This window comes from Paramisgurnus dabryanus, chromosome 14, assembly GCF_030506205.2.
Source record: "Paramisgurnus dabryanus chromosome 14, PD_genome_1.1, whole genome shotgun sequence".
In the NCBI taxonomy this organism is placed as follows: domain Eukaryota; kingdom Metazoa; phylum Chordata; class Actinopteri; order Cypriniformes; family Cobitidae; genus Paramisgurnus; species Paramisgurnus dabryanus.
In genome coordinates, this window is record NC_133350.1 from 33,843,551 (window position 1) to 33,862,146 (window position 18,596).

General features: G+C 38.9%; 1 protein-coding gene across 1 annotated transcript in view; it reads right to left on the reverse strand.

Moving 5' to 3' along the window:
• The window catches only part of slc6a11b (solute carrier family 6 member 11b), a 41,305-nt gene extending 23,568 nt beyond the window's left edge, over positions 1-17,737 (reverse strand). Inside the window, exons 1-7 of the mRNA XM_065265936.2 lie at positions 17,512-17,737; positions 16,706-16,942; positions 13,564-13,698; positions 13,294-13,434; positions 13,008-13,089; positions 11,720-11,852; positions 2,935-3,069 (exon numbers count right to left, since the gene is read on the reverse strand). Of these exons, the coding sequence (XP_065122008.1) occupies positions 2,935-3,069; positions 11,720-11,852; positions 13,008-13,089; positions 13,294-13,434; positions 13,564-13,698; positions 16,706-16,928 (849 nt within the window). The 5' untranslated portion in view covers positions 16,929-16,942; positions 17,512-17,737. The remainder of the gene's footprint in view (positions 1-2,934; positions 3,070-11,719; positions 11,853-13,007; positions 13,090-13,293; positions 13,435-13,563; positions 13,699-16,705; positions 16,943-17,511) is intronic.
• Between the last annotated feature and the right edge of the window lie 859 nt (positions 17,738-18,596).

Here is an 18,596-nt window from a genome sequence, read left to right on the forward strand (position 1 = left end):
AAGAAGAACTTTTAAAGCGTTGTGCAGACAAACCTGGAAAAACTAGAAAGACACTAGAGGACTTTTTACATCGTGCTCTAAACACACAAAATTAACTGTACAGAAGCTGAGAAAGGTTTCTTGCTTGTTTTCTCATGATCACAACAATCTCAAGATAACAAAAAAGTTGTGTCCTTGTGATGTAATTAAAGCTTATGAGTACTCAATAGAATGTGTTGTTTTGCTTGGAGACAGCAAAAGCATATTTAGTGAAATAAGCATGGATGAACAAATCTGGATCAGGGATTAGCTTAAGCTGAAATAGATCTAACGTGTTATTTGCGGTGCGGACAGTCTTTATGTCAAACAGATCCTGTTTCCAGATACAGAATTATGTTAAAGGTGCTGTTGGATAACAGGTGGGGTGCTGCTTACACCGCTAGCGTGTGCGTGTGGCTGTGACGTTATTGCTTGCGCCACTGGCAACAAAAAGACCAGCTCGGAATCCGAACGTCGTGAGGATGACTGACCGTTTAACGATCCGGCCACTCATTCGTAAAATCTGCCAATTACGATTTTCTAATATTTCAAGAAAAAAATGTTTTAATCCTAACGGAGAAAGAGCTAAATGCTATTGAAGATCGAAACATGTACATTATAACTTTAGAGATGGTCCCCAAAGTCACGAACATCAACGGTCTAACTTGGATTTCTTACTTGTCATTGTGATAGCGATAACCCCAATTAATTTGCATCAAAATACACAAAATATTATTGAGAGGAAAATACATCATGAGATTTGGATGTCAGGATGACAAGAAAACAACTTTTTATTATGTTAAGATCACCAGAAAATTAAGTTGTGATCACGAGAAAACAAGAAAGCTAAGAAATGATATGGCTTCTCTCAGCTTCCGTATAACACTAATAACAAAGATCAAATATATGATTTGTAGTATGCAGGTGGTTAGTATGACATTACAATACATACATCATTTTTTGTTTCTGACAGGCTGTCTCTTTCCGATTACCTCTGAATCAGTAAATCATTTGAATATTTTTCACCTACTGATATATAAATACTGTACATCATACTGAGACATACTGTGTATGTACCACTCATGTGACTTAGTGCTTTTAACATTAGCATATAGAAGAGAAGTGGTTATCTTTGGATACAGGACAAACATGTTAAAAACTTTTTATAGGGACATTTCACAAGACTTTTTAGGATGTAAAATAAATCTTTGGTGTCCCTAGAGTAAGTATGTGAAGTTTTAGCTCAAAATATCATAATAATAATTTATTATAACATGTTAAAATTTGCCACTTTGTAGGTGTGAGAAAAAAATGTGCTGTTTTGGGTGTGTCCTTTAAAATGCAAAAGAGTTGATCCCTGCACTAAATGACAGTGCTGTGGTTGGATAATGCAGATAAAGGGGGCAGTATTATCCCCTTCTGACATCACAAGGAGAGCCTAATTTCAATTACCTATTTTTTCACATGCTTGTAAAGAATGGTTTATCAAAACTAAATTATTAGGTTGATCTTTTTCACATTTTCTAGGTTATTAGAAGCGCTGGTGACCCCACTATAGCACCTAAACATGGAAAAGGTCAAATTTTCATGATATGTTCAGTGTGACAGGCCACACTTTTCAAGAGTCTGTGAAAAGTGTAGTGAGCAGTGCGGGGGAAGAAGATATCTTATATATTGTGACTTTTATTCCTGTCAGAGATGCTCACAAGTCTCTGAGCCCCAGTCCAAGTAAAGTCTCTGGGCTCGAGTCCAAGTCAAGTCTCAAGTCTCATTGTAACAAATGAAACTCTAATAACATAAAAGAAATTACAAACATTCATAAAAAAGAACAAAGTTGCACATTAAGTAAGGTCTAAAATAGCATTAGGTACAGAAATCGAATTAAATGAATAATAACACTCTCTTTATTGTACATATTAAATATTATTATTATTATTATTAGAGAAGTGATTTTCGGTTTGTCTTGGGTTGTTTGAGAAAAAGAATACTGTGAGATAAGTTTGTATGTATGTGCCCTGTTAAGAACAGAAAGATTTTATGTTGGCTTACTTTTTGAAACACTTCTCTCCATATGCACAACTGAGGGAACTTAAACGCGTGCTCACACACAGGCGGAGGGCGAATTCCAAACAGCGCTTCAGGAAGAAGATGCAGCAGTGGCTTCACATAAAAACGTTACGTTGTTTTTCATTGCTCTATTCAGCAAATGTATGTTAATGGACTATAGTATGACACACAGTAGCGCAACTCTGGACCTGACTGGATCTGGACCGGACACATTTAACTGCATGTGCGTACAGAAAGCTGCATACTTTAGCGCCATTAAATTGAATGTTAACATTTGCAAGCCTTAGAAACACGTTAAAGGATAATTCCGGTATTTAACACTTTGAGTCTCATTTCTGGTTTGTTTTGGATGAACTACAGTGATGGACACAGAAATTTTGACAATGGGTCGTGTCTTGAGTTTTTGACTCGTTTAGAAGCGTCTCTTGACTGCTTCAGAATGGAAGTCAATGACCATGCACAAACATGTCATTAAAACAACACTTAACGTTCATTTTCAAAACTGTGCTACTCACCGAGTGGTGCGTGGTGTTCGGAGTGGTGTGGAGCACTTTGAATGACCTCTGTGTATGAAATGTGCTATACAAATAAACTTTCCTTGCCTTGATTTGTCCCAATTAAATACCAAATTAAGATGTAAACTTTAAATATCTGAAGCTGAAATTACTTTTATGTTTATCTCTAGTAATATTTAAAGATTTTCTTCATAAAGTGGGTAGATTATTATAGGGTGCATCAATAACTGGAGACAGAAAATGTCGTGAACATGTTATCAAACTAAGAGAAAGAGCAGCTGGGTGTTAAATCCATGGGACACATAATGACAGTGCATAAAGACATTGTTGGTACCTGAGGGTCCGACAGACGTGACATATCAGGATACAGGTAGAACTTAATTCCATTAGCAGCTCCTGGCAGTGTTATTCCTCGAATAAGAAGAATCAATAGCATGAAATATGGAAAGGTTGCAGTGACATACACCACCTGTAGAGGACAAAACGCAGCTTAGTTTCCAAAACAGACACTACAAAACACTGCAAAACCGTATTCATATTGAATATGTCTTGGTTTTAACTTAAAATATCAAATATGTTCGAAACAAGACAGATTTATGTAATAAAGCAACACTGTGCTGGATATTCAGGATTTTCATAGTTTGTACTGTACGTGTTGAATATATGAGGAGTTCGGATGCAAAACCCTCTAAGTGCCTCAGACATGTTTTCTTGTAAATCTGTTATGTTTAATAATTTCACTTTAATGGAATTAAAAGGTTATTAGTCAGTAACTGAGCCTTCGCCGGGAGTCTGTTTGACAGGTGACATGACCAATCATAACACAGATGTTATGTGCCCTTCTTGCTATTCGCCATTTTGTCCGACAATCAAACATCAGAATAGAGTTAGACCGGCTCCACACTATGCAATTTTAAATAGTCCTGCACGACTGTATGAACATAATCCCAGCCATCCCAGGCTGTGAGATCTCAGTTGTCACACAGTACAACAATAAAAACTTTATAATCAGACTCTCACAAAAAGACTCATCCTGAGTTTTACTTCATAGCCACACCACTGCAGGACTGCATCTCAAAACATCTGACACTGCCAGAATTTTATTGGAGGTACCCATTGCCCTAACCACACGTTATGTAGTTTCAGCAAGCACACTACAAGCTACTGTAATAGCAGTTAACACTAGCTAGAATGATTTATTAAATGTGAAAATATAAATGCATATTGATTTCACATCGGTAGTGAATAGAGAGCTACCCAGCTTTACTGAAACACTGTTGTGATTCTCACCTTGATCGATCAAGGTGAGAATCAGTGTCAGATGTTTATCCAGAATTTATTATCTCAGGATAATAATTTCTAGTGCAGTGGGAGTGCTTTGGCTGATGTCAGATATAGCAAAAGGGGGCAGGTCCTTGCGAAAGGTCAATTGAAATTATTTTTACAAATGTCACCTTAGTCATTTCATTGGTATTTAACAAATTTGACTGTCTTTCGCTGTAAACCCTTGTAAGCGAATGCAAGCTGTTTTGGGCCAAAAAACCCTCACATTTTAAAAATAACACATTGGGTCAAATTTACTAAATGGAGCAAATGAAAGCGTAATTTAAAAAAGTGCCGATGGGAGTGGTAATGCGGGGTATTTACTAAAAAGGCACAAATTAAATAACACAGGTGCAACAGTTAATTTCCATAATGACCAAGCAATCTACTAATGCTGCATTCCAGGCAGGTTTTTGAGCCTGTAAATCACGACTTCAAAACCACGACTCACGACTCAAAACTAGGAGTACGCGTTCCAGGCAACCTGCTGTAACCCGTGTTTTTCCAACATTCTACCCGTGAAAGCACACTGGAACGGCAGTCAAACCTGTGACTTCCCACTGTGAACTTGTACTAGATCAATGTACTCCCAGTTCAGAGTCGTGAGTCGTGGTTTTGAAGTCGTGATTTGCAGGTTATGGGTTGCCTGGAACGCGTACTCCCAGTTTTGAGTCGTATAAGAGCAGCACAAATGAGTTCAGGATCGCAAATAAGCAGAGCTGATGCTCCTCAGGTGCAGGTAATCTACTAACGCCTGATGTGCTCGAGTTCAGCACCCCAGACATCGCAGCTGAAAATGCAGGTTGTGAAATCCCACCTAACGAAGGTTTACAAGAAATTTTGAAACAAACACCAGCAAAGCAAATACCAGTATCACATGCATAAACAGTAAATCGTGTTGCATAAATCATTTAAATAATCTCCTCCCATACATTTTGAGTCTATAGGAGAAACTCCTACAAATAAGGTCAGTCGCAAAAATAATTAGACCACACCTTTTCAGCTCTAATTATCCACTGCATCTTCAGTAAATCCAGACAGTCGTTACTTAACACCAAAATTATGGTTTGCACTGGCGCAAGTTGTTAGTAAATCATCGATCGGATGCAAATTTCGATCGTATTGTAAGGGGTGGTGTAGTATGATTTGTGACCCGATCATCAGTAGGAAGTATGCGTGTAAACGTGTAAATTGTCACATTTGGGTTGTATTCAGGACAAAATGTATTCACAAGGGACACAAGTTTGAATGTGATCCACAGTCACTTTGCACACACTTGTTCATTCAATTCATCTTCTGTGTACTTTGAGGATTTTGCGGAAAAATCTATGTGTCTTTTATTGGATTCTGCCAACAAGTCACTATTTCTGAATGGCCTGAAGCTGGGATTAAGCAAAGGTATTTGATGAGGATACAGTATAATATGTGCTGAGAGCATTTGGTTAAAATCATTATCTAATTTTTGACTGAGGTGGCGTTTAGCCGCTTTTGCCTCTGAACTCCTCATATGTTTATTGAATTTTTCTTAAAATGATTTTAAATTAAATTATAAAAACTCAAATTCTATAAACATTCCCTGAAAGATTAAGATACTTGTTAAAGCATACCACAAGTTTGCAGCCATAAATAAATACCAAACGACACAAATTTTCTTAACAAAGCCGAACAGGTTTGTATGTGTCTGCTATGTAACTTTTATGCAACCTGCATCAAAACAGAATAGGGCTGGGATAAACGATTATTTTTTTAACGATTAATCTAGCGATTATTTTTTCGATGCATCGATTAATCTAACGATTCATTTTGTCAGTCCGATTCGACTTCGATTCGATTCGATTCTCGATTATCTCCCCATTAATTAACTAATAGCAAGTTATACATGTTGATTTACATATCTGAATGTAAACATTTCAATATATCTTTATTGCTCTTAAAATTTCAAAATAAAACTATACAAGTGCAAAATAATGCATTCTTAGACAGAGGTAGCATTCAATAAAGCATTTGCAGTGCATACTGTGCAGTTAAGTAACCGTATAAAAATCTCAAGTTCAAATTACTTTATTTTACATGCATTTATGAGCAAAACCTCTTCAATGTGCCTTTTGATGGTCTGTGTAATTTTTATAACTAGATTTGTTTAATCCACATTGTTTTCGTGCTGTTCTAGTCCATTTAATGACAGATATAAACTTAAGATAGACTTAAGATAGACTTATTATAGACTTAAGAAGCACATATATTATTAAATCTCTTTCTCTTAAGTTTGTTAAGATAGATTAGGACTCATTTACTGCTGGACAAAGAGTGAATGAAAGCGCAGTCTTCTGGCAACAGTGACATATTTCATTGCTTTCTGTTAAATTGCTCAAATGACTGTTTAAAACACACTTGGCATCACATTCATGATTTTATGGTAAAATGACACTTTTTTGCGTAAATCCACGAGCATTTAAACCATAAACAAAGCACTTTCACTTTAATTGAGCGTGAGCAGCGCAGCAGAACCACGCAGAAACGATTGCAGCACTGTTGCTACAGAGCCGCCCAAGTATTTGTAGCTGGCTCCGACCTCCGTTTATATCCGTTTCGAGCCGCGAGCTCGCGCTGCTCATGCGGCGGGGTGCATGCTTGTTAACATGGGCGCTGAAAAAACCACGCGCCGCGCGGCCGCAGGCACTGCTCACCCTTGCTGTGTGAAACCGGCGTGGACTGAAGCCACTCGCGTTGCTACTACTGCGCCGCCTTTTTGGGTCTGACGAATCGACGCGCATATTTTGCGTCGACGTATTTTTTGCGTCGACGTCGTCGATTACGTCGACGCGTTGTCCCAGCCCTAAAACAGAAGTAATCCAAACGCCTCTAGTTGACATTCCATTGAAAGATGCAGTGATATTTATATGAAGCAACGTATTTTAGGTTATGCAGAAATGTCAACAGAGGTATGTATACCGCGTGAGCCTGAGCTAAAGAGAACAAATAATTAATTTCTAAGATATGGTTATGTTCTTAATCTCTAGTGTCACTGAATCTTTTAATTTGTCCATCTTGACTAGGCCAGACATAAAAACAATAGCTAAATCAATCATGTGTGTTTGAGGTGGGACTATCTGTTCATCCAGCCAATAGTGTTAAACTACACTCTACTCTCCACTGCTGCCTTCACAGTAAATCTTGTTCAAAATTTTTAGTATTTGCTGCATTTGGCTACAATACATGTGAGGACCAGTGATGTTTGACATCATTAAAGTAAATTCTGTTAAGGGCATCAAAGTGCCATTTTTGAATCTCAGTGTGAACATGATGATCTCTTGTGTATACCAACTTTTACTTTCACAAAGCATGGCTTCAGAAGACTTAAATGATCTAAAGTCTCAAGTCATATAATAAAATTTCATGGTGCCTTTTTTCTTTTTGAAACTTTTGAGAATTGTTGCTATACAGAAAAGGGTTTAACGAATTTAACAAACACAACTTATCTGTTACACTGAAAAAATAATGCAGGTTTTGAATTACATAAGTTATACATAAAATATTGACAGCATTTTTATTTCTAAGGTGAATCAGGCACTAATGGGTCGAAGAACAGTCTGAAGACATTGTAACCTGATACATGATGAGATTTTACCCTTCTTTGTAATGGTCAATGGTGTGCAAACCAGTTGTCTCACTAGTATAACTTTCAAAGCCAATTTTAAATGAATGAATGAGTAAATGAAGTGGCGCTCTTAACGTGAAGGGGTTAAGGAATACCCTTAAGGTCTGCCAGAGTGGGTAGTTACTCTTCCCAAAGACTTAATTGTGTGAAAATTGAAAGAGTGTTTCTCAGGGGGAGGAAGTTGAGGAATTGCAGGTCCAAGCCAGAGGTTCAGATGAATAAAACACTTAACAGCACAAAACAAGACAAAAATAGCCAGGCCACTGTCATGTTGAAACGTTGTCAATTCACAATCTTAAATTAATAACCACGAGGAGCTTTGTCTCCTGAGAGACACAGGATGATCACACCTATGGCATCAGTGCATCACAGGACGATTCTTCTCCAGCATACATCATAATCTTAAACCTAAAATGCTTCGCAAAAAGCTATTCATGGTCAACAAAAATCAGTTCAACATTTAGAAGCTCTTTCAGTCCCGTGAACAAAACCGCCCTTGGGGGCGCCACTATAGGTTCTTGTTCCTTTGGCACCTAGTCAAGACCATACAAGGACAAGACAGGGTTTGGACACAAAAGCTTCTACTCCCTGTCCCTCTAGAAAGAGCCCAACCGGGAAGTGTTGGCTGTGTGGGAAAATCTGAGGTACAGAAACACACAATTACAGATGCCTTCCAACTGGCCTGGGTAATTTACTGTACCAAAACGACAACAAACACTTCTTTGCGCCGGCTAACAAACATATCACCCATTGAGCCACTTTAACACAGGAAGCTTTATTCTTTGAAGAATTTCTTTGACAAAATGCTTCCTTAAAATCCAGCACAATTCTTGACAAGCTCCGCAATATTATTCATTTGTCTCACTCACTCCAATATGCATTGCATTGCTGTGTAAAAATCAATGTAAATCTTTGCTTAACAAAGTAATAAACAGACTTTGTCAAGCCCAAAGACCAAGCTGAGACCTGTAAGAGTGACCATTTTGTGAAAGGAGATCCTTTAATCCAAACACACCTCACAGTGTGACGCACGAGAGCTCTCCCAACTCGCTAATTCACACCCTTTTCAATTAGTCTCGTAAAATGATTACATATCCATATCCAAAAACCATGGTCACTGCAAAAAGCCAATCCCCGATTTGCTTTCAAATCCATGTGTGTGTTTTATTTCTTAATGAATAGGGCGATGTTTCAAGTCGCCATGAGACTGACACACGCTGACTCTCTCCCAACTCTCCACGCTCAAACATTTAAACCCGCCATTCACGGGTCAACCCCATGCCATAAATCTACCGCCGGCTTATGGGAGAATCGCAAGCGGCCACAAAAGACCTGTGGGCGCACAGCTTAGCGAATGTCCTGAATGCTACAATCTGCATAGCGGTCAAAGGAGAGGAAGAAAGCAGTTTGCTATCCGCCAGATATAATTCCTCACAGAAGAGAAGAGGCGAGCAGAGGAACTCTGCATGCTCCTCATGAACGCTCCACTTTCTCCCTGTGAATACAGAAATCAATCTTGGACGGGCTGCTAAGGCCTTGCCATGAAGGGGCATTCTTTCCTCTTGCTTCACCGCCAAACAAAAGCCACTTCAGGAGATATAGGCCTTGCTGCCGAGCTCTTTTCTCCAGGACCTGTACAATGTGAACCCATTTATTTTTCCTCACACAACCCTCTTCCTTTCTTTCCACTTTCTTTCTGGCTCATTGAGTTTGTTAAACTTTCTTAAAGACCGTTGGACGAATACAATCCAGAGGAAGGCTACTGACTGAGTTTTAGAGATTGGCAAAAGGGCACAGGCCCTCATAATACAGTGGATTGTGGGTACAAAGCGAAGATAGAGAAAGGGCCAAAGACGGGAATAATGCAAACTGTTTGTTTTGTGAAGGCACTTTCTTGGTTTGAGTTTACCAATAAGTCGTTTGGTTATTGTTAAGATGCCTCTTTGTTCACCTGTGTTTCTGCTCACGTTTTGGATCGCTGCCCTGTTTCTGGTCAATTGTTCCTGTACTGGCTGACAGTCTAATATGAAAGTTGGTAGTTTCAACAGCTAACATTTGTGACCCGTCACGGAAACCAGGGACTCAAGTCGGCAGCACAAGTTTCGAGAAAATGAGAAATAAAGTTTTTTTTTCGAAATTTGTGATTTTCGTTTTATTGCAGAATCTGTTAGTTGAGATCACGAAGAAGCCTCTCCATGTTTGAGATAGCAGTTTTTGTATATTTAAAAGCGTACATTTTGCGGTTAAAATAGGCTTGTTTTTCCGGAGATTCTAGCGTGCAGCGGGGGGCGTCATTGTCTGTGTGTATATTTACATACTGTATAAGCTTGTGTTTTCGCCTCCGCCCCCAAAGGGAACAGCGTGACTACTAAATAATGATAGTTCGCCCAAAAATGAAAATAATGTAAGTAATGACTCACCCTTATGTCGTTCTAAACTCGGAAGACCTCCGTTCATCTTCGGAACACAGTTTAAGATGTTTTATCGTTAGATTTAGTCCGAGAGCTTTCCCCTTCATTGAAAATCTATTTATGGTTTCCATGTCCAGAAAGTTAATAAAAACATCATCAAAGTAGTCCATGTGACATCAGTGGGTCAGTAAGATTGTGTTGATGCATCGAAAATACAGTTTGGTCCAAAAATAGCAGAATTACGACTTTATTCAGCATTGTCTTCTCTTCCGGCTCGAGCGTGAAGTCACGTGACTGTAGTGACGCGCTGCCCTGTTCCTCAGACATGTTTGCTAAGTTTTTTTTTTTTTTCAAACTTATAGCCTGCGTCTCCCCAGACTGTAAAGCTCGGGCGCACAAAACAAAAGAAAAATAAAAGAAGCTGGGGCGGAACAAATAACAGTCAGCCGCATCGTACGTCAGCCGCGTCACTCACTTTATGCGGCGCCGCAGTCGGATGACGTCAAAGTACCGCGAGAGCTCTTCAAGAAATCTTACGGAGTAGTTTAATTTCGACTCGCTCTCGCGGTACTTTGACGTCATCTGTATGTCAGTTCTTGCAGCGCAGCATGAGTCCAAACACACAGAAGTTACACAGATATCGTTGTATTCTTCATATAATTGGCTACATGTTTTGTCTATCAATATTTTCCATGAAGTCATTGGCTGATGGAGGAACGAGCGAGCCATTGGTAACCTCTCTAAAGGATGTCACGTTTTCGACGGCGCTGTTTGGATGATCTATTATACTACTTCCCTATTTTAAATACAAACTTTGAAGGCGGGTTCATGTGTTTAACGGAGTGTAAGCTCATATACCCTTACATGTTACGATTTAAATAGTCTTCAGATTATATATTATATTGTATTACCAGACATTCATGCGAAATCTGATGTAAACAATCTATATTTCACGGATTATACGCATTTGTGGACAAATATGGTCATTGGATAATCTGAAACAGACTGGATTCGACTTGTGATCCCCACAAAGGTAAAAGAGTCATGTTTATTTTTGCGGGTTGTCATTTGGTCATAAAATACTACATATGATGCTAGAACATCTCAAAAAGGGTTTTACAAGGGGCATGGCTTAGCTAAATGAGATGTAAATGAGCCCTATTGTCTCCCCCAGCTGAAAAGAAGAGTCCCTTTCGTCTCGATTTTCTCGGTTTGAGTATTTCTGAGTTCCTATATTCAAATGGCCACAACTTCTCCAAATCTTATCAGATTTCCATGTGTTACACATCGTTGGAAAGCTTAGAAACTGCACTTTCAGAATCTGTGAATAACTCAAAATGCCCAGATCCGACTTGTGTCCCTACTTTCCGTGACTGGTCACATTTTCTCAATACGTGAAGCAAAATAACGAACTTGTGCCTAACCTAACCCTAACCAGTGACGAACCTTAACCTAACCCTTTTCATACTTCATAAGCAAACGGTCGGATGCTTATCATTTTTTTTTAAATCTGCATGACATCATAATAAATGTTCCAGTGCACCTAATTTCAGACTGCACAATTGTGTTGATGACATCATCTTCAAAGCTGGAAATTGTCTCACATTCAACTAACCAACTTTCATGATGAACTGACCACAAAACAAGAAGCTTAGCCTCTTGGTCAACATTTACACACATTCACAACCATGCAACCATGTATTCTTCAATGGACCTTTCGTTTTTACCTTTCCTGTTGATTTGGGACCTTTCCAAATGCAGAAATAACATATGATCCAGGCTATCGCAAGACAGAGCGCGAGTTCCCAGCGAAGGCTGCCGACTTCTTCGATTCCAGAGGATATGCGGAGGACACGTCGCCTGGAGAGAAAACATTATAAATTAAACAATGTTCTACCAGTGATGCTGGCACTCTCCACGATGAAATATTAAATATTTAATATATAAAAGGTCCAAAGCATCTTAAAATCCTCCAGCACTCTCTGCAACCCTACATATTATACTTTAATCTGTACAGAGAACAGATAGATGTGGATACATGGATGGACGGATGGAACTCAACTAATTGATCCTGTTTATTATTACCTAAACTTAACAAACTTAAACTAGCTTGACATCTTCATACATTTACAAATTATTATTGGAAGGTAGATAGAATACTACAATCTGCAAGCTTGACTGAAGCTTTTAAGGATATCTTTATCTATTCAAGTCTCTAACATGAAATTTTTGCGTTATATGACTTAATGCATTCATTTTTTGAAACCCTTGATACCAGCACACTTCAGTGATGTAACTAAACTGCATTGATACACATTTTCAGTGACAGTCATCTGTTTGTGTCCAACTATCTGCCCTGTGCCTTTAGTAAAGATTAACTACTTTGCAACACAGTGATGTAAGCTTGTAAGATAGTGAGAAAGAGCAACAGTTTTCTTTTTTGCTCTGCCATTTATCATCTTTGACGTGTTCTTGGGTGACATCCACTTCTTAAGCCAAACATTTCCTATTCAACCTCACGACTGAGAGCTTCTGTGTCTCTCGGTACCAGAGTCCCGCCTGCTCGATGTGAAATCGAGGCCAGCAACATGCAAAAACTGTCTGACTGCAATGGCCCGACCACTTCCACTGTATTAGGATTTGGATATGACACAGATATTCTGTGCAGAAAAAGTAGCCAACAGCGGCCAAATTTGTGTCCATACCACTCCTGACTGTGCAAGTGCCCTTTTGATGCTTGTTGACAACAGCAATGCAAAAAGAATGACAAATTATCAGAGAAAAAGGTTACAGATTTCCAATGAATTTAAACAGCTTTACACATGTAATGTGCCAAACGTTGCTTGGGAAGCCAGTGTGTCCCTAGCATATTACATTTCTGGTGATCCCAGAGTTTTGAGTCAATCCTTAGGCTGGATTCTTATATTTTTGGAGTCTGCACTAAATCATGTATATATCAATGTGTACAACACCACAAGGCATGCAATGCTACTGAACAGTCAAAATCATACTTACTCCCAAAACTCTATGACAGGTGATGTGGCATATGGGTTGCTAAGGTTGGCAATACTTTCATTGTTATAGTCCACACAGTTTTCTAGAAAACAATTATTATAACAATTTAGTCAGTTTCCCATTCCTGCACTCTCCTATGAAAAATAACCATGGTTTTACTATAGTAAAGCTGTAGTTACCATGGCTTTCTGCTGTATTCAAAAACTATATTATGGTAGCTGTGTCAATCCATATTTCAAAGAGCTATTTATTTTTAGTACTTAATCGTATCCTTAGATACACCAACCTGTGTTCCAGTAGTGACCACACGATGCCCAGGGCAGTTCTGTCGTGAAGCAGTTGAACAGGTAGAAAATAGCCCAGGCCAATATGACCACGTAATAAATATTAAGATGGGCTTCAATGACTTGGGTCGCATAGCCAATGCCTGCAGGAAACAACGGGTTATTTTAATTCACAGCTTATGTGAGTTCATACGGAGTATATTCAGCACACTTATTGCAAATACTGAAATGCTCATATTGTTTTCAAACGTAATGAGTGATTCAGACTTTACCTTCAAAGAGTGGGCAGACTTTTCGCCAACATGTGATGCCCCCTTCACTAGTGAACTGACCCAAAGCTGTTTCCAGGAAAAAGACTGGGATGCCACAGCAGACGAAGAAAATGACATAAGGTACAAAGAAAGCACCTAAAACAGACACAGGAAAGTATAAATCTCAGCTCAGTGGCACCCATTGAAAACAAGCCTTTTGATGAATATGAAGCTGTTGTATGTCTGTTCCTTGGAGAAGTCACATGGACAACTTTTATGAGGCTCATTTGTCCTTCTTTGTGCTTGGGCCTCACTTTTAATCAGGGCTTTGAACCAAAAAATGTTCCCAATTGGTTCGTTCCGAACAGAAACAGTATTTTAACGTTTCTGGTTTTCGGTTCAACCCTAAAATTGATGTTCCTGAACCGGTTAGAACAAAAAAATAAAGTTCCCAAACCATTTAATAACGTTCCATGTCAGCTGTGGGACATACAAATAAGTAGGCTGATCATTAGGACATTAAACTTAAATTATTAGTCTACATCATTTTAGTCTCTATCTTGTCATCAAACATTAAAAAAGGCTACTTTATTTAAGCGGCATAACTGTAATCTGACATGCGTACAGTACATTTGTTGAGTGCACATAAACACGTGCACACGCATAGACGGAGGACGAATTCCAAACAGCGCTTCAGGAAGAAAATGCACCGTGGGTCTTGATCTATATGGATCACGGATCAACTGTGACCAAGTACACCACTAATTAGTAAAAAACAAACATCTTGAGATACTTGGGAGCCTACAATATTTACCTCTTATGATTGAACATTAGAGACTTGGACTTAAGTAGGCTACTTAATGGTGGCAAGCTTCTCATTTCTCCTATGAGTCAACGACGAGGAGAAGTGAACTCCATCGAGTATTGCACAGAAATCTTGTCAAAGAACGGAAAAAATAACGGTATTAACCGGTTACCATTATTTTAGATAAACGTTTCTGTTCTGGAACATATATTTTTTGAAAGTTTCTGGTTTTCGTTTTCGTTCCGTGAACCGGGTGAAAGCCTTGCTTTTAATTGATGGGGGGCAGATGAGATATTCTCCTAAAGGTCTGCATTACTGCTTACAAGAAAGAAAACTCATTCATGCTTGGATCAAGGATCTGTGAACTACCTCTCTAAAAATGTGACCTCAGTGTCAAGACCAGTTTAAACTATGTTGTGCTGCACTGTTGACTTCTATAGTTACTGTCAGAAAGAGAAAGTAGTTTATGTCTTCATACATGTTCTGCTCTTATTTTTGATAGTACAGCAGCTAATGAATTACAATGGTTACAGCATTTTATGTGTTGCACCAATAACAACTAGGGTGTACCAATATATCAGCCAAAATCGGTATCAGCAGACACAAGCATTTCTACTGGCAAGGAACAGGGCAGATTATATCATGCCAACCAAAAAGTTTGATTATTTGAAATTGGGTGACAAACAATGACTACAGAATAGGCTTTATGCCCAGCTGCACTACTTCCTGAACTTCAGCCAGCTCCTTGCTTCCTGTCTGCCATTATTGGACAATTATTGTTGTTGTGACTACTGAGGTCAGGCACACCTGGATTAATCAATTTAGGTCAGGCACACCTGGATTAATCAGTTTGTTCAATAATGGCAGACAGGAAACAAGGAGCTGGCTGAAGTTCAGGAAGTAGTGCAGCTGGGCATAAAGCCTATTGCAGTTTGTACATTCTGCAATTCTATGATTTTACCACATACTACTTTGAAAAAGCTAAATAATTGGTATCTATTGGTATGTAGAATTTGATTACACAGTATTTATAATAAATAAATGTAGAGTATTTCATAAAATGTCATAAAACTATGCAAACTAGACAAACCTAGTACAGTTTTACACGATACAATCGTAATACTATGACTTTTGGTCTTAACAGTATACTGTAGTATATTACAATGCATGGTCTCATTCCTTTAAAGAGTACCATCGTATCATTGCTTTGCCAATATGGTACTATGGTACTCCTAAGGTTTAATAAATATATAATGTTTAGATGTATCATCTAAATACCACGGTGGATGGATATATCATTTAGTACCATAATACACAATGGGCCTATATCAAAGTACATATGGTATCAGATACAATAGTATTTGGATATAGGCCTACGGTACCAGATGCCAGGTATCTGATACAGTAGACTAGTAAGACTAGTAAGTACAGTTACTGTACTATAGTACCACAATATTCATTCCGTGCTTAAAATTTCATTTTGCACAAAGTTAGCTGAAGTAACTGTTACAATGTCTCATTGGCTGTCATTAGTTATAATCAATGTACCGTAAAACAATCATTTTACAGACCATGAAAAGAACAAAGTAATGCCGAGTTCAGACTGCACGATTTTAGCCCTGATTTTGACTCGCCGACAGGTTTTGAGAAATCGCCGACAAATGCCCGAAATCACAGGCAAATCGAGGACAATCACACAGTGTGAATTATAAAAGACGCGTTCTGAGAGGATCGCCGACGAGTCGCCGACACCCGTGAGATATTTGGCATGATAAATATCTGGACCGGTCGGCGATTCAAAATCATGCCGTGTGAAATGTGTTTTGACTGACAATAACATCGGCGATGACCTACATCCAATGAGAGAGCAAAATACAGGACAGCTGGAAGTTCGGGGAGGAGTCTCTCAAAACATTTCCTCCTTCATAATTTTTATTTCTTCTTCTTGTTTCTGCTGCAAATGAGCGCACATGCAATTTGTATGGTAAACTTCTTGCGGGTGACCATTTCAAATAATAATCCCAGTCTCACGTGAGAACTCCGGTCTTGCACGCGTGACCTCGCGTTGTTTCATTCGCGTCACTTCTCGCGTGCGTTTGGTTGTGATACGGACCGGGAAACAGTTATAGGCGATTCTTCTTACGGTAAAGTCATGCAGTATGAAAACCCCTGTCGCCAATCCATCATGCAGTCTGAAACAGCAGCGACTGAACCCTTCCCCAGATAATAATCACGCAGTGTGAAACCACAGGTGACCCGACTAGTTTGAAAATCATACAGTCTGAACTCGGCATGGTTGGATGTGGTGTTGTTACTGTATGGGTTTACGCTTTTGGTAATAAATGAATGACCTCTTACCTCCACCGTTCTTGTAACACAGATATGGGAACCTCCATACATTGCCAAGGCCAATAATCTCTCCAGCCACTGACAGTATAAACTCAAGCTTATTATTCCACTGCCCTCTTTCATTCACAATCTTCTTGTCCTTCTTGCGCACCGCGCTCGGGTTTAACGTCTCCGGGTCCATCGTGTCGTCCGCTTTTCCATTTATAATAGGGATCGACTTCTCGGCTGTCATGACGTCCTAACAGCCTAAAACACACTTACAGTTAACAGTGCATTCGATACATTTTAACAGTATGTGTGTTGTTCTCTGGGAATCGAACCAATGAGATTTGCGCAAAAGTGTTATCAATTACGGATTAAACCAAAAGTTGAACCACCTGTCAGCATTGGATGACAATTGATCTAATTTGAAAACTGCCCAGCAGGCCAAAGAAGACGCGTCGTTGATAAACACCTAAATAGGGCGCAATGGCACGCAAAAATGACGCGACGCGACAAAACTATAAAACTCTCATTTTAATGAAACAGTCAACAAACTGACGCAATCCTAGTTTTTTTATTTCGGTGTATTTACTTGCATAGCATCTAACTTTTTTGCGTCGCATCATAACGGTAGCGTTCCAGTTTGACGCGTCGCGTCTTCGTTGTGTCCTGTTTCGCGGCAGACTGAATGAGCGCCGCAGCTCAGTGTTTCCCAAAGTAAGCCACAAATTAAATTAAACAGGGTGTAAGACGAGACTTCCAGAGCTCTGATAAAGCCAATACGCGCGAGCACTTCGCGCACCCCAAATCCGCGTGAGTGATGATGCACTTACCGGTGTAGGTGGTGCAGTAAACCTCCGTGGAGCCACCTGCTTTAAGAGATGCTTCAATCTCCGTGTGATGGAAGCAGACCATATGAAGAAAAGTGCAAATCCCTGATGGATGTGACTCTGTGTTACAGTCTTGTAAGTGTGGCAGTGGGCAGATCACTATGCTGTGATCACAGCTGAAGATCTGCTGATCTCCAACCCCTCTCACTGGAGCAGGGCCACGTGTGGACTGGACATCAGGTTTCTGTTTTGCACCTCCTTAAAACTCTACACAATTCGTAACAACACATCTGCTTGTGTCCTACTATTAAGCTGTTGTTTGATGTATTGTTATTTTGATCATTGAAATGTTGCAGTGTTTGTAAGTCTAAACATATTAATTAAATGTTGTTTTCTGTATAACTAGTTTATTTTGGTATTGTTTTTTTGTCTCAAATAAAAGCTGCTTCTGTGAATGATTGATTTGAACATTAATAATAATTACATTAGTATGGTTAGTAAGTGATAGACTAATAGTATATTTCATTAGTATAGTATACTATATTTATTAGTATTATAACACAAATTATTATTATTGTTAATAATAATAATAATAATAATGGCTTATTTTAATGTTTATGTGTGGTCTTAGTAATTGATAGGTCTAACAAAGGTTTAGATGTAGCAGTAAAATTCTGAATACTATTAAGTCCATTTAGTATTGTACTTTTTGTTGTAATAGCGTAATATGTTTGTTAGTATTGAACAAACAAGTACTGTAGGTGTACTATAACTATAACATACTGTTAAGGTATAGTTATTGCACTGGATATTGTATATTTTGTGAAACACTTTCAACGCTTGACATCTGGTAACTGTAACAAGAAGTCTCAAGTGACAAACTACTACGAATGTTTTCTCCACGCAACCTAATGAGTCTCGTAGTTGTTGTTTTTGACACTGGCTTGCTTGGTGTCTCAACAGGAAGAATTGCTTGCTCTCAGCTGTCTTTGGTTCCCTAGTGTTCAGAGCAGCATGGAAAAGACTGACCTAGTCACTATAGTCTCCTCAATTAAGGGTCAGTTGTCATTTTAACTTGAATGAAGCAG